Source organism: Chaetodon auriga, chromosome 20, assembly GCF_051107435.1.
Source record: "Chaetodon auriga isolate fChaAug3 chromosome 20, fChaAug3.hap1, whole genome shotgun sequence".
Classification (NCBI taxonomy): Eukaryota; Metazoa; Chordata; class Actinopteri; order Chaetodontiformes; family Chaetodontidae; genus Chaetodon; species Chaetodon auriga.
Genome location: NC_135093.1, coordinates 13,637,604 through 13,651,691, shown reverse-complemented (window position 1 = coordinate 13,651,691; position 14,088 = coordinate 13,637,604). Strand labels below are relative to the sequence as shown.

General features: G+C 43.3%; 1 protein-coding gene across 2 annotated transcripts in view; it reads right to left on the bottom strand.

Annotated features, from left to right (window-relative positions):
• Nucleotides 1-14,088, bottom strand: part of trrap (transformation/transcription domain-associated protein) — a 78,233-nt gene that overhangs the window by 35,661 nt on the left and 28,484 nt on the right. For both annotated transcript variants that reach the window (XM_076759830.1, XM_076759831.1), the window contains 10 exons: nt 12,267-12,425; nt 11,752-11,886; nt 9,187-9,297; nt 8,282-8,428; nt 6,003-6,216; nt 5,615-5,743; nt 4,597-4,746; nt 2,807-3,006; nt 2,265-2,386; nt 146-359 (listed from right to left, as the gene is read on the bottom strand). In XM_076759830.1, coding sequence (XP_076615945.1) covers nt 146-359; nt 2,265-2,386; nt 2,807-3,006; nt 4,597-4,746; nt 5,615-5,743; nt 6,003-6,216; nt 8,282-8,428; nt 9,187-9,297; nt 11,752-11,886; nt 12,267-12,425 — 1,581 coding nt within the window. The remainder of the gene's footprint in view (nt 1-145; nt 360-2,264; nt 2,387-2,806; nt 3,007-4,596; nt 4,747-5,614; nt 5,744-6,002; nt 6,217-8,281; nt 8,429-9,186; nt 9,298-11,751; nt 11,887-12,266; nt 12,426-14,088) is intronic.

Genomic DNA, 14,088 nt, shown 5'->3' with positions numbered 1-14,088 from the left:
CACACACACACACAGACCAACAAGTGCAAAATGCTATCAGTGACAGTAAATGACGAGTGAAAGACATGTCGAGAGGCTAGCTGACTTGTTTCCTGTCTCAACAATACATTCTAGTGAAAGATCAGAGGCAGCACGTTTTTTTTACCTCTATGCACTGTTTGATCCAGAAGTGGCTGCCCATGGCCTCCCAGTTCTGAGAGCAGCAGATGTAGAGCAGCCTCTCGTAGACGCGACGCTTCATGGAGGCATCAAACACCTCAAAGAACTTGGCTCTGATCAGTGGCTGAGTGCAGCGCAGGCCTGAGAGGAAGGCTGGCTCCAACTTAGATGTGATGTCACTACCTGAAAGGTTCTCATCCCTGTATAATGTGACGGACAAATGGTTTATTGGACAGAGCCAGCATGTTAGCTCTTTTACATACATGATTTATGAAGGCACAACACAGGCATTTTGTTGATATTAAAAAAATTTAACTCGCTCAGAACATCTGTTGTGAAGCAGCAGCCAAAAGTACCCTGAGACAACTGTGAAAAAACAAGTCACAGTATCTCACAAGAACAATAAAATACACACTGAAATAACAGAAAAATGGCAACACCTGCACCCTCCACATTTCTAAATCTTATCATATTCACTTTTTGCTGAGAGCACATCAGCTGATTCAGTTTAGTTCGGAAGCTGTCAACTAAATACTCATGAAAAAACTCATGTTCCTTGAGCAAGCTGAGGATGATAAAAATACTCAATTCAAATCCTCTGCCTCTGAGCTACATATTGTTATCTAACTTTTATACAACTGCAACTGCACTGACATTGTGACACTACGGGCTGAGTGGCATGTCAAGAGACTAAGTGATGTATGCCAACACTCACTGAAACAACACTCGGTTGGCACAATTTAAGACAGCTTCGAACATATTCATTGTTTGTAATGACTTTCACCTCTGTTAGATGCATATGTATGTTGTTTATATTAGTGATTATCATATGATATATTTTTGTACAAGAAAACTAATACTAACTTTAAAGAGTCTGGGTATGCAGTTTTTCTCTTTTTTCTCTATAGTATGTTTAATCTGTTTGCTCAATTAACTGTCCAAATAAACCAAGGAATACTATGAAAGTAATTGATATTTACAGCTAATATCTGTGTAAGTGTAGACATAATTACACGTACTACTAATTAGCAGATACAATTGAACCAATCTCGCTTGGGATTAAGGAGTTATTTACAAATATGGCACTCAGGCAGGCAGGCAGGTAGGATTCCAAACATACTACAAGCACAGAAAGTAATCCCACAGCAACATTCAAGCGCAAGGTGCCAGCATGTTTAAACAGCGTGTAATTTAGTACTGAGGATCACTGAAGTGTGAGGAGACGGCAGTTAACACTGAATATTGGGTGAAATTAAGTATCTTTGATGTGGAGGCTCCAGTGATAGTAAAGCACTAACGGTCACGCATTAACACTTAAATAACAAATGCCATCATTTCTACATCATCCTGCTGCACTGAATGAGCCTCGTGGGTGCGATTCACGTAACAGAAGGAGAGAGGGAAGGTGGGATTAAAGCGGCAACAAAGGCGAGGCCACCACAGCTGCACATTGCCCCTATTTGAGCTATTTGCTTAATCACACATTGTTCTGGCACAGCTGCTTTATCATCCCATTATCATTACTTGCTGTCCATCACGGCTTTACTTCTCGTTTGAAATCTTTTGACATGTGGGGCAGATGGGGCAGAGGGATACAGGGTGCATTTGGCTGATTAAATGTGTATGTGTGTAAGACGGGAAGACAAAGAGGGCCATGGGTTGATGAATATCGGGCAGTAAGACAGTCTCTCCCCTCTGGCCCCAACCTGCTGTGTGTCCTGTCATGATGGCTGACACTACTGTAGCCTTGTGAAAGACTGTGGCACATTATCTATCTCTATCACTACCTGCTGTCTTGCCGACCCCACACTCCTAATTCAGCTACGGCTTTAGTTTCTATAAATTAAATCCTCAGTTTCCAAATATCACCAACTGAGTCTATCCAATTCCATCAAAAAAAAAAAAAAAAAGGTACACCGCTCATGCTTCAAACACCCTCAACCTCATCTCTCATCTCCATTTTCCACTGCTCCTTGACCCAACCTCCTGTGTCTTTCCCGCGACTCAAACCCCCGACCTTCATCCCCCTCTGGTAAGATGGATGCAAGGGCGGCATGGCGTCGGCGGCACGGCCATTTGGCCATGTGATGAATGACGGTAATTACCTGTAGACGTAATTAACGAGGTCCAAGAACTGGGCGTTTAACTCAAGTTCATCAGGAAAACGTTTCTCTATGTAGGTCATCATCTTCACCAGCAAGATGGACTTCTCGCGCAGGTTGGGCATCTGAAAGGTGGAGGCGGAAAAAAAGGGATGTTAGTTAGAGAGGAGAGGTAGTGGAAGGGGTGTTACGAAAACTAAAGAGACAAAGGGCAGAAAGATGGAAGATCTGTCCATCTCGGTTCTTTACTGCTTACTCTCCTTCTCCAGCTTAAAAGAAAATAAAGACCAAAGAAACCTCTGTGGGTATTATGCTAATGTTAACCTCACTGGGTTTAGAAAATGTGCTTTGCTTGTTGTTTGTCCAAAGGTTGCACACATTTTAAAAAGTACTTTGCTGATTCAGTTCTCTGATTCACACCTGCTATTATGAAAGAAATAATGTGATTATCTGCTGAATCATGCATTTCTATTTGTTTGTGCACATTATATTTATAGAAGATCAAACACTCTGAACTGCCTCACTGACAAAAGCCTCCTTCTTACCTGATTGGCAGCCATGGGAGAATTGTTTTTCACCCACTCCTCGACAATTTTGACCACAGCACGGAGGATTTTGGGGTCAGGTGACTTCTCAATCAGCGACGTGAGGATGACCTGGATGAAGTTCTTCCTCATCTCCATGCTCATAACAGACAGTCGAGTCTTCACCAGGTCAAGGCTGAGCATTACCAACTCACTGGTCACTACGAGAGGAGAGAGGTTAACGGTCAGGGGCAGGACGCAGGCAAACTAGCTACCAAGAAAGATAATATTTGTAATTTTAGGATTAATACCGATGAGAGGTATTTGTTGACATTTGAAGATTATTGTTCAAATAATAAGTATCAAAGCCACCAAGGTTGAGCCTGTCTTCAATATCAGCTAGGCAGGTCTTTTTGTGCTACTCTAAAAAGAGCTTCAACAGAAAATGAAGTCTCACCTTGTGTCCTATTTTCTTAAGAGCCAAGCTGGCCTTGAACCCATTTACGCTCACCAATTCAGCGTTTGCGATGTGAGCCGTGCCCTCGTATATATATTTTTCTTTCATAGTGATAACAGCCAAAATACAACTAAATGGTTTCAATACAATCAGGATAGAACCACTTCAGTTAAGCTTATAAGATTAGTGAGACATGAACAATCTTTAGAGGCAAAGACCTTTCTGGTCAGATAGCCTTTGGTCTTAGTGACTATAACTGCACCTGGTGGAGGGTAAATGCCTGTGTTTCCTGATATAGTCATTAGAGGCCCATTTAAAGTGCTGATAGCATCTTACAGCCATTACCTCCCATCTGAGAAGTAGCAACAGGAATTATGTACTGCCTGACTTCTTTAAACCTGGTGAAGCCAGGCCCAGGGAAGAAAGTGAACAGGGAACCTTGATAGATTTTGTAATAGTCATGAGAAAGCTAAACAATCTCAATCACTTAAACAGCAGAACTTGCGAACTTCTTCTCTTTACCCTTGCTTACTGTCATACAAGGCAAATGGTCAAGAGGTTCTGCGTCAAACAGTGTATACCTTTTCAAACCAACAGGGAAACAGCACAAGGTGACCATCTGTTTGCCTTATCAAGCGAGAGATTAAGAGACAATACAGGGTGGGAACTACCCTGTGAAACATTCCCTGTGAAACCAGACTATCTGTAGAGGGGGTCTCCCCTGACCAAGTCAGCTATTGAGAACACAGCTGCAGCCATTGATATAGAACCTTTGATAGTGTCTTTGTAAGGAGCCAGGCACTGCTAAGATACATTGGATATCTGAGCTCTAACGGAGAATGGGGAAGGTCGCCATATGAGTGTGCATGTGTTGTGTACAACTGACCTCAAACACAGTCAACCCCTTGTTGGATAAGAGTTTCGGAAACACTAGCATGCCCGATAATGTGAGCCTGATGTTACACCAGCCTTGCAGAATAACTTCAACTGAAATGGCAGTTGATGTCTGGCACAAAGTTCGGAGGATCTCTGTGCTCTAACGGTGAACTCAAGAAGTGGGTTCAATCATTGAGCCACACAGGGAGGTATACTGGGAGAAATGGGGATACTGGGATGAAAAAGCAGCTGTGACTGGTGTTGGAGTTCGTGTGGAGACATGAGTATGTGCACAGTTTTTAATTCATGCTACAGTGTACTTGAGTTATATATTTAATTGCTGGGATTGCCTACCAGCTAATGCTTGCCCCTCTTTATTTGTCAAACAATGAGTTTTAGCCATACATATATGCTGTACATTTCTTATACATTTGTCCAAGTGTACTTGTATGTGATCAATTCACATCCATGTATGTACCCGTGTTGGTTTCGGTGACCCCTGGGTTGGCCTGCTGGGGGCTCAGGTGTTCCCGCACCATCTTCTGTAGTGAGCGCATAAACACTGAGATGAGGCGGTCGATGTAGCTGGCATTGTAACTGCAAGCTGACTTCAAGATCATCAATGTCCCTGAAAGACAAATGGAGGGGATGGAGGATGAAGGGTGGAAACCACGGGAAACAATAATCTGACCAGAGCCCCCACCCTCTGTGGGGCAAGGTAACACACACACACACACACCTGCAGTCATCTTATGTTCATTCGCGCAGCATGACAGACCTTTTTTTTGAGGCAATCTAACAAAAGCTCCAGAGTGTCATACATGCAGCGATAGATATGAGTAATGTGCCCTCCTGTTGGTGCTCTCTGGAGGGGAGACAAATGTTAAAATGTCACCCCCGATCATATCAGTAGTACTTCTCTGTGACAGCAGGATACCAAAAGGTTTTTATTGACAACAACTGCCATTTTGGGAAACCGTATCAAATAGCATTACCTTCAGACTGTTTTCCAGTAGCCATTTGTCAAATTGTGCGCCCTCTATTTAGAAGGCTACAGTATATTTCAAATAAAAGAAAGAGTAATCAAACAACTGTCTGCTTGAAATAAGCTTTGATGCAAGCTTTATCTATAAATACTCTGTGACATCTGGGAGGATAACAGTAATGTTCATAAAGGGAGGGTGGCCAAAAGCAGCAATCCTTCCCAAGACAACCTTTCCCAAACCGCTGGACTGTGGCCTCCGTTTAAACAGACCAGATGTTGGGCCGAGCAGCAGGGCCCATCGGCTTGCATTTTAACGACGCACTCACTGGCTTAATTGCGAAAAGTGACTGAGGTAGCTTGGCTTTGTAGGGAAAAGTGTGGGAGTGTGAAAAATCTTTTTTTAAAAAGACATGGTTTATGAGCACCAAAGTGAGAGTAACAGAGCACAAGGGGGTAGAAAGCGATAAATGGTTGGAAGAAAAGGGGAAAACTGAGGAGCTGAGGGTCTTACCGAAGAGCTGTGTGGGGTTAGTGTTGCTTGTGGCTTTTTCATAATTGGTCAGTCCCTCATAGATAACCTTGCCCACAGCAGCATACAGACACTCCAATTCTTCATACTTAGACGCCACCGTTGATGTGCCTAATGGGAGAGAGCAGTGTTTGCTTCAAACAAAGAAAAGCTGAGAATCTCAATCAATGCTTTGCTTTCAGCACATGGGATGATGAGCATCAATCAACAGAGCAATGGTCCAAATATTTTGGCATGTCTTCAACGAGCACAGAAGGGAGTTAACAATTCCTCACACAACTCAGATATGCAGTGCTTTCTGGAGTTTACAAGCATAGCTGGCCTAATTAAGTTCCAGTTAGAATTGAGGGATTAAGCACTGGCAACTTACTGGGCTCAGTGGGGAAGATGCTCATGAGGCGAGAGAGGAGGGAGTGGACAGCTCGCAGGACTTTGGTGTTGCCACAGGTCATGCATGCAGCGATGCCCCGCTGGAGGGGTTTAAAATGGGCCAGGATGGCTGGGGACTGCAGCACGGTCAGAAGGAAGCACAGAATCTCCAGTCCAGTACAGATGTTGGAAATGTTAGCCTGTGCTGGCTGCTCCTGAGGGGACACAGAGGAGAACAGTGAAATCAGTCAGTTTTTGTTACAAACGAATAAATGTGATCCCCATATCAAGGGAAATATCCAGGCTCATGGTTTCAGACAGTAGTGTATACAACCCTAAAACAAAGCAAGAAAAACTGTGGTGCAAATTCATCAGCAGATGCATTAATCATTCAAGTTTTTGTGCCATATAAATTCCAGACAACTCAGAAATCAATATTCTACACAGAGGTATTTCTCACACAAAAGCACCAAGCGCTGCTAAACCAAAGATCAATGGCCAGCATCGGGTCCTAATTTTGGCTAAATTGCAATCAAGGTTTACAACGATGGCAGGGCCAAGAGGATAATCTGGGACAGATCCATGGCACTAATCTTGGCTAATGAACAAGGTGACTCTTGTGATAAGGCTCCTGGTAGATATTAGGGTAGTATTGATTTGGTACTGTATTAACAGGATAGGACCTCTTCTCTGGAGTCATGCAGATAGGGCATATACATGTATGTGCGTTGGATTGTGTGCATGTTTTGTGTGCATGTCCCCTGCCCCTCCTCATTTGCCCTCTCACGCCACTCCTCCTGACTCTTAATCACTGTCATGCCAGTACAATGAGATGATAAAAGGTAATCCGATTTAGAGCATTGTTCATTAGTCGGAGTGAGATGGCTTGCCAGGTAGAGCATGCTCCCAAGGGGACAGGGTCCGTGTATGCGCATCTGCATTAGACCTAGAGAAAGCCTTGTTTGTCAGAACATTCCCATGGGATGTGGAGGGGCTGATTGGGGTTGTGTGTGTGTGTGTGTCTGTGTATCTATGTGTGTGTGTTTGTGCTCATGTAATGCTCACATTGTGGGACATAAATCTGTTTACACAGTCACACTGTGGGGACTCGTCGTACTTGTGGGGACAAAATGCAGGTTCCCATAATGTAAATCATTAAGTTTTAGGATTAAGACTGGAGTTAAGGTTAGGGTAAGGTTCGGTTTAGGTTAAGGTTAGGGTAAGGGTTATGCAAGTAGTGGTTATGATTATGGTTAGGGTAAGTCTCCAGGAAATGTAAGTCTATGTAATGCCCCCAAAAGTGATAAAAACCAAACGTGTTTGTGTGTGTGCGCGTGCACACATGCATGTGTGCACGTAGGTAGAAAGAAAGGCCGATGCAGTGATCCCCAAAAGGGAACAAGGGAAGTACGTGACAATTGCCAGCGTATGGCGATAACCTTGTCTGAACAGTGGCTCTGAATCAGACCAGAGAGATGAGTTGAGAAGGAGACGAGCAACAGATAAAAGGAGAGAGAAAGAAGAGAGGCTGTGATAAGAGGCTGAAAAGAAAAGAAGAGATGAGAGGAGGAAGTGGTGGCAAGAGACAGAAGGAAAGGCGAGGACAGATGCAGAGAGGCACAGTGGGGCGATACAGAAGGCAAGGATGAGGAGTTTAGGATGAAGAGGGGTGGGGGTTGAACGAGAAGGCACAGGCCAACCCGGATAGACTCCTGTTATCTCACCACTGTCATTATTTTGTCATTATGGTGGCTGGCGCCTCACTTCATGTATTACTGATAACAGACAAAGGACTCTGAGATGTTAGAGCAAACACTACGACAGAGCTTAAGCAGGGACAGGGAAATTTCGGCAGTTTCTGAGAAGGCAAACAGCAGAAAGGCATTAGTTATCCTTTACTGTTTGCTGCTTATTGCTTGGAGCTGTAACAACAAGCCTGAATATTTTGAATTTTATTCAAACTGGTTTGCCTAAAACACATACACTTGCACTACCAACGTAAAATAATCAGTGACATGCTCACATAAATACATTTTTTGGACTCCAAAGAAAAGCAGCAGAAATAAAAAAACAGAAAAGAGTAGCCAGGCACTTTCAGAAAGTTCAGATTTATCAGTGGAAATCCAAGGACCTGGATACAAGTGACCTCTGGGAAATGCAGTGCAGTAACAATGACTTAGCACAACACAAGCATGAACGTGGCTATATAAAAAATAAAGGGAAGTTTAATAAGGTACATAATGACTGGCAGAGTCATTCTGAAGGCATATGCCATCTTACCACTGTCATAAGCAGCTTGTCAAACCACTGTAGCTTGAGCTCGGCACGAGGCCACATCTCAGGCCTGAGGGCAGACTTCATCAGGCTAACACAGCGACGGGACAGCAGCTCCCCAGGAGATCCAGCCACATTGGTGCTGTCGTTCACCTAGACAGGAGACAGGTAGGAAGGTTGGGATCATTATCGATAACAATGACAATGGGTCTTCATCCTCACTGCCACAATGGTGTCCTGACGAAGTGTGAAATCACATAGGGCCAAAGGAGACACGAACTGTCACTTGAAATGTCCTTGAGCAAGAATATGAATCCCTATGTGCCTTAGGTGTGGTGTTCTTTGGTCGATGGTAATCCCTCGGACCAGTGAAAAGATAAAATTCTTCAAGGACCAATTTAATACCACAGTGCACTGTTATCAAGGGGAATACAAAGAACATATTTTGTTTCTTTGGACTAGGCTGTGAGCAGTGAGTGATCCCGAGCAGTCATACAGAAGGTTATATTCAACAGAGATGGTTGGATGAACAGTGAGAATGGAACTTGGCTCAAAAAAGAAAGTAGAAAAAGTCAAGGTGAGTGACGTCTCAACAGTCTATTTCAGGCCTGTAACCAAGGTCATCACTGCCACTAGACCAAGGGACAGCTGTGTGAGGAGACACATAAAGGACTGTGACCGTGTGTGTGTGTGTGTGTGTGTGTGTGTGTGTTTGTGTGTGTAAAGATGCGTTTGGGACAGCCACCAGGTGTGTCCCACCTTCACCACTGAAGGGTTGGTAGAGTTGCGTCCTACCTGGCAGGCGCTAAGGATGGCAGAACTGTACCTGGTGTGTGAGGGAGGGCAGGAGAGGGAGAGACAGGGAGCTGTGTGTGTGTGTGTGTGTGTGGCAGTTATGGTGGAGGTGTTACCTGGCATGCAATCCTGATGAGGAAGTTGACCACTGTGTCCGTATGTTGTTTCTCCACAGGCTTGGTGAGCATGGTCTCTGTACCTGGCATGGACTGACTGCGGCCAAACACCTAAACACAAACGTCATATGTGTTAATACATCAGCTTTTTTGTTTGAACACAGAGACAGATTCTATAAACAAATAAGATTTTAAACTTTCAGTGGGTAAGAAAGGTATCAGACATTATTATAAAAACTCTTGGACAGCAGTGCAAATGCTGCACAGAGTCCTCACTCAGGATATCAAAGAGCCCACACAAAGTCAGGTTTCTGTTTGAAAAGTAGGCTGCAGCTATGATTTTCTGATAACTATCCTGGCAACTTTCTGAGCAATTAACATTTCTTCAGCTCAAGCACAAACAAATGCTGCTATTGCATTTTTCTCCAAACATCAGACAAAGGAGGCTTGAAATAACACTGTCATTAAGACTGAAACTACTAAGGCTTGTGCTCGTATTGGTTATTTTTATCACATTGTGATAAAAGAAAACAATCGATCTTAAACTGCACAATCTGATCTGAATTGCTTTGCAGGATGCTGTATGCAGATAGAGGCAGTCAAAGTGCTATTAAGCTACTTATGCTGCATTAAATACAAAATAAATGCCAGTTTTAGTACACAAGTACTAATTCAACAGGCTTTGGGATCATGAGTACTGTTGTTACTAATTACAGATATATTATGAACAGGGTTCTAAATTAACTTTTTTGATCACCAGCCAATGTGGCTGGTGACCTTCTAAAGTTACCAGCCAATCAGAATTTCCACTAGCCAAATTTTTTCCCGGTGAAAATAAGAGAGATTATGAGTGCCACTGAATGCATTTGATCATTTTTGAAAAATGCACAGAAAGTACAACACATGAAACAAAATATACACAGAAAGTGCAAACATTTAATTTATACAAATAAAAAATGCTGTCAGATTTATTATTTTATAAAAGACATTTTTCCAGTAAGTATTTAGTATCATTACATTCCTAATAAAATGTATTTTTCCTTTCAACTTAAAGTGTTCCTGCTTTCCTTCTTTAATAAGAAATACATATAAGTAACAGCCATGACTTAAACACTTGCAAAAAAATTGCATTGGTAATAAATTGATATATGTTTGTACAACTAGAAAACACAAATAGTGCAGCAGTCAGTATTGCAGACTCCTTAGGCTCTCCTGATGACTTCGGGCACTCTCATGGTCCTTTACTGCCTCGACTTTAAAATTATTAGTCCCCACCACAAAATTATTCGTCTTGTTTTTTTCTTTCGTGTACATGCGGCAATCGCTACAAAACATGACGGCATTTTCGTGATCAAACACAAGTCATTCACGACCTGTCAGCCATTTAGCGTTAAACTTTCTTTTCTTCGTTTCGCACGCTTTGTCGACATTCTCATCCCCTGCCTCCTTCCTCTTCTCCCCCCAGACGTCTGTCCCAACCACGCATTTAGTTTAACTTTACTTTTTACTTTTAGCTAGCTCAGTCTCCTATTACACGCCGCCGTTCATTCTTCTTCTTCTTCTTTGTGTTTCCGTGGTTTCTCGCGCCGGTTGCACTACAAACTATAGTGTGCCTGCGCACAGCCAATGGGCGTCTTGTACGTCATCACGTAGCATTACGACCGTGTTCATGGGAAATGTAGGACGGACTGTCCGGGAGACAAATGACCAAGAACTGTAGAGCGGCTCTGACTGACATGATTGCCTAATGCATTACCGGCCAAATTGGCTAGTAAGTTTTTATTTACACCCGCCAATATGAATTTTAACCCGCATTTGGCGGGTTGGCGGGTGTTAATTTAGAACCCTGATTATGAATACCAAAATTCATCAAGAGAAAGATCACTGCACAGTAGGTGAGGCAAATAAATAAACATAGCTGTCCAGTCCACAAAACACAGCCACTCACACATGCATTTGACTGGTGGGCCTACAGGTGCAGTGACGCAGCATCATTAGAGTACCTAGCAAAAAACCTGGGGGGCTGTGATAGCAAGCTAATGGAGTTAACAGACAATTTCAGAGTTTTTATTCTAAACACAAATGGCCTTTTGAAAGATTAGTTTTTGTATGTATCAGAGGTTGATCACAGTGTAATTCATCAACTTAGAACAGGCACTTCTCCCAACAAAGGCATCTCACCCAGCTTTGAGACTGCAAAAACAACAGATCACAGTGGGATTCGAGATGAAACAGATGTGAGGCTGCAATACTCTTGTAAGGAACAATGGATTAAGACAACGACATCAACCATGCTGTCATCTCCTGTTGTCTCAGACAGATGTAAAAATGGCTGTTTGATCAAAGTATCTTTCAAACTGTTTTGCAATCATTCAGAGAAGTGTGGAACACATGGACAGCCAGAAAGAACTTCGAAGGTAAAAGGATGCAACTGTTAATTTTGGAGGGTGTAAAATATAACACAGATAATGAAATACTGTCCAGTCAAGCCAGACTCAAGCGCCTGGGCATAGGAGCTCTCAGCCACATGCTGCTGGCTGCTGACTGACTGTGGATTGAGCTCACCGTGGAAGCAGCTCCGGTTGCTGTGCGGAACCTCTTCACGTCCTGTCCACCAGTAGCAGCTTCCAGAGACAGTCCTCTTTTCACAGCACCACCGCTAGTCCCTTCACCGCCAGCTACTTCAGCCTCGGACTCCGGCTGCCACACCGAAGAGAGGGAGGATAGAGGTGAACATGACTCCACCAGACAACATAATTTGAGCTTACAGAATGAAATATATGTGATCAGCTTTTCACAGTTTCTGCCCAGCTTCTAAAGGATTACGAGTCCCAAGTATTTCTGAAATAACACTAACAAAATGCCTTAATCTCTATAATAATGCTTTATTCTTCAGTTAGAGATGAAAGTGATCCATTTGCAATGCAATGCAAAATATTGTGGGAGGTGAAGGATATAGTAACTTGCACAGTTATGTTAACAGAATGCCTTACATGGGTACAGCACTGTTTTTGTGTGTAGTCCAGACAGCCTCTTTCCCTGGATTTTGAGTGTATATTTATGACAATCCATGAACACACCTGCTGGTCTTTGATCCTCTGTAACTCCCATTTGATGACCACCTCGGCCAGGTCCACAGCCAGTTTCCTTTGCTCTATGGTCACACTGGGGGTGAAGCCCAGACGTTGCATTGCACTGATCATGTGCTGCACCAGGTGGTGGCGCACAGGGTAGTACACCTGGAAAGAGAATGCGATACGTAAATATTTCAGAGGTAACATTTAAAATGAATAATTATTCAAAATTACCAAATCACCAATGGCAGATGGTCACTGATGCCAATGGCAAAGTTAAAAAGAAACAGAACACATGAGCAATGACAGCCAGCAGGGCTGAACAGATGACAGAGCCCTTTGTGAAGAATCCAACCTTCATCTCACAACCTCAGGCCGCCCCTCTTTCCAAAAAACAGATGCAGAATCAAAGTGTGGAAGACTGGGAAAAGAGTGATGCATTTTGTACTTCACATTTCACATTGGTGTTGATATTTCAGTCTATTACTGGTTTTACAAACATGTTCTCAGAGCATCCACAACAGATGAGGAGAACCTCTGCCTTCCCTCAACTTCATGTTAAATGGACTGTCTTGCCAGTATCATCACATATAAATCAGACTGGCCTCCACTGCCTTAACAACCATCCCAAACAATAGTGAGAGTGAGACCTGTGACCAGTCTATGTATCTCAAAAACACACTGCATCCTTTTTGTTATGTCATTCTTCCCTTAGAACCAAACTTAAGAAGACCCTGCTTGTTCAAATGCCCACAAATCAGATGTTTCCAGTAAACTGAGAAACCCGTGAACTGACTACAACCCTGCCCCACTTCAGCTTCATCTCACTGCAAGACATCCAGCCTGCACCACAGACCATCATTATCGTCGCTGCCGACGAAAGTGAATGAAAGGCAACTACATGCGATGTGATTTTTTTTTCTACAATGCTGATACTTCGCTCTAGATTCAGGGTTGATAACGCATGCAAAGTTAAACGGGGTGCTCAATCACTTTAAGACACCAAGTCAGAAGAGGCGAACTCTGAAGTCATATTCCTACTTAGTCTCAAGGACATGATGACACACACTTAGCCCCAAGAATTCACACTCTCGAGCGTCACACTCAAGAGTCACTCAGCTTCATCGCAAACTGCACTGGGACTCTCAAACACACAGACGCACGCAGACAAAAGAGCAAGAGATGAGATGTCTATCTGAGGGCTGTTGCCAGTGTCAAAGAATATTAAAGCTTCTCACTCTGAGGGTAATTATAGTCGATAGAGCAGGGCTTCACAGCCCCTTAATGACAGAGTGGCTAAGCCCTGTCCATCACATGTGCACACAGACAAACACACACACAGTCTCTCTATTTCTTTATCAAACACACACACGCACAAAGTCTCTCATCTGTCTGTCATTATCTTCTCCCCAGTGTAATTATGCTGATGTGATTACATTAGATTAGTCATCTGGCCCAGTGAGAGCAGCCTATCAGTGAGATAGAGAGAGGAGCTGAGGAAAATGTCAGTCTTCTGCTAAGAGACTGTCACTTTCTGACCGACGAGGCGGCGAACATCAGCTGAAGGAGCAAGAGGGCAGAAAGTGTCTGTGAAGTTTAAGGACGAAGACGAACATAAAGGCCAATGATCCTTTGTTGAATGTTGACGTGTGAACAGACTAGGCACACTTTGACTCTGCTGATCATCGCTGAGAAGGGTGTGTCTGGAAATGTATCTGCATTAAGGCGATTACATGCAGCAGGCGGTGGCCATTAGCTACGAATGACCCAGCTTTTGACTAGGCAGCAGCAACATCACCATCATTGCTACTGGCAAAATGAAACTCAA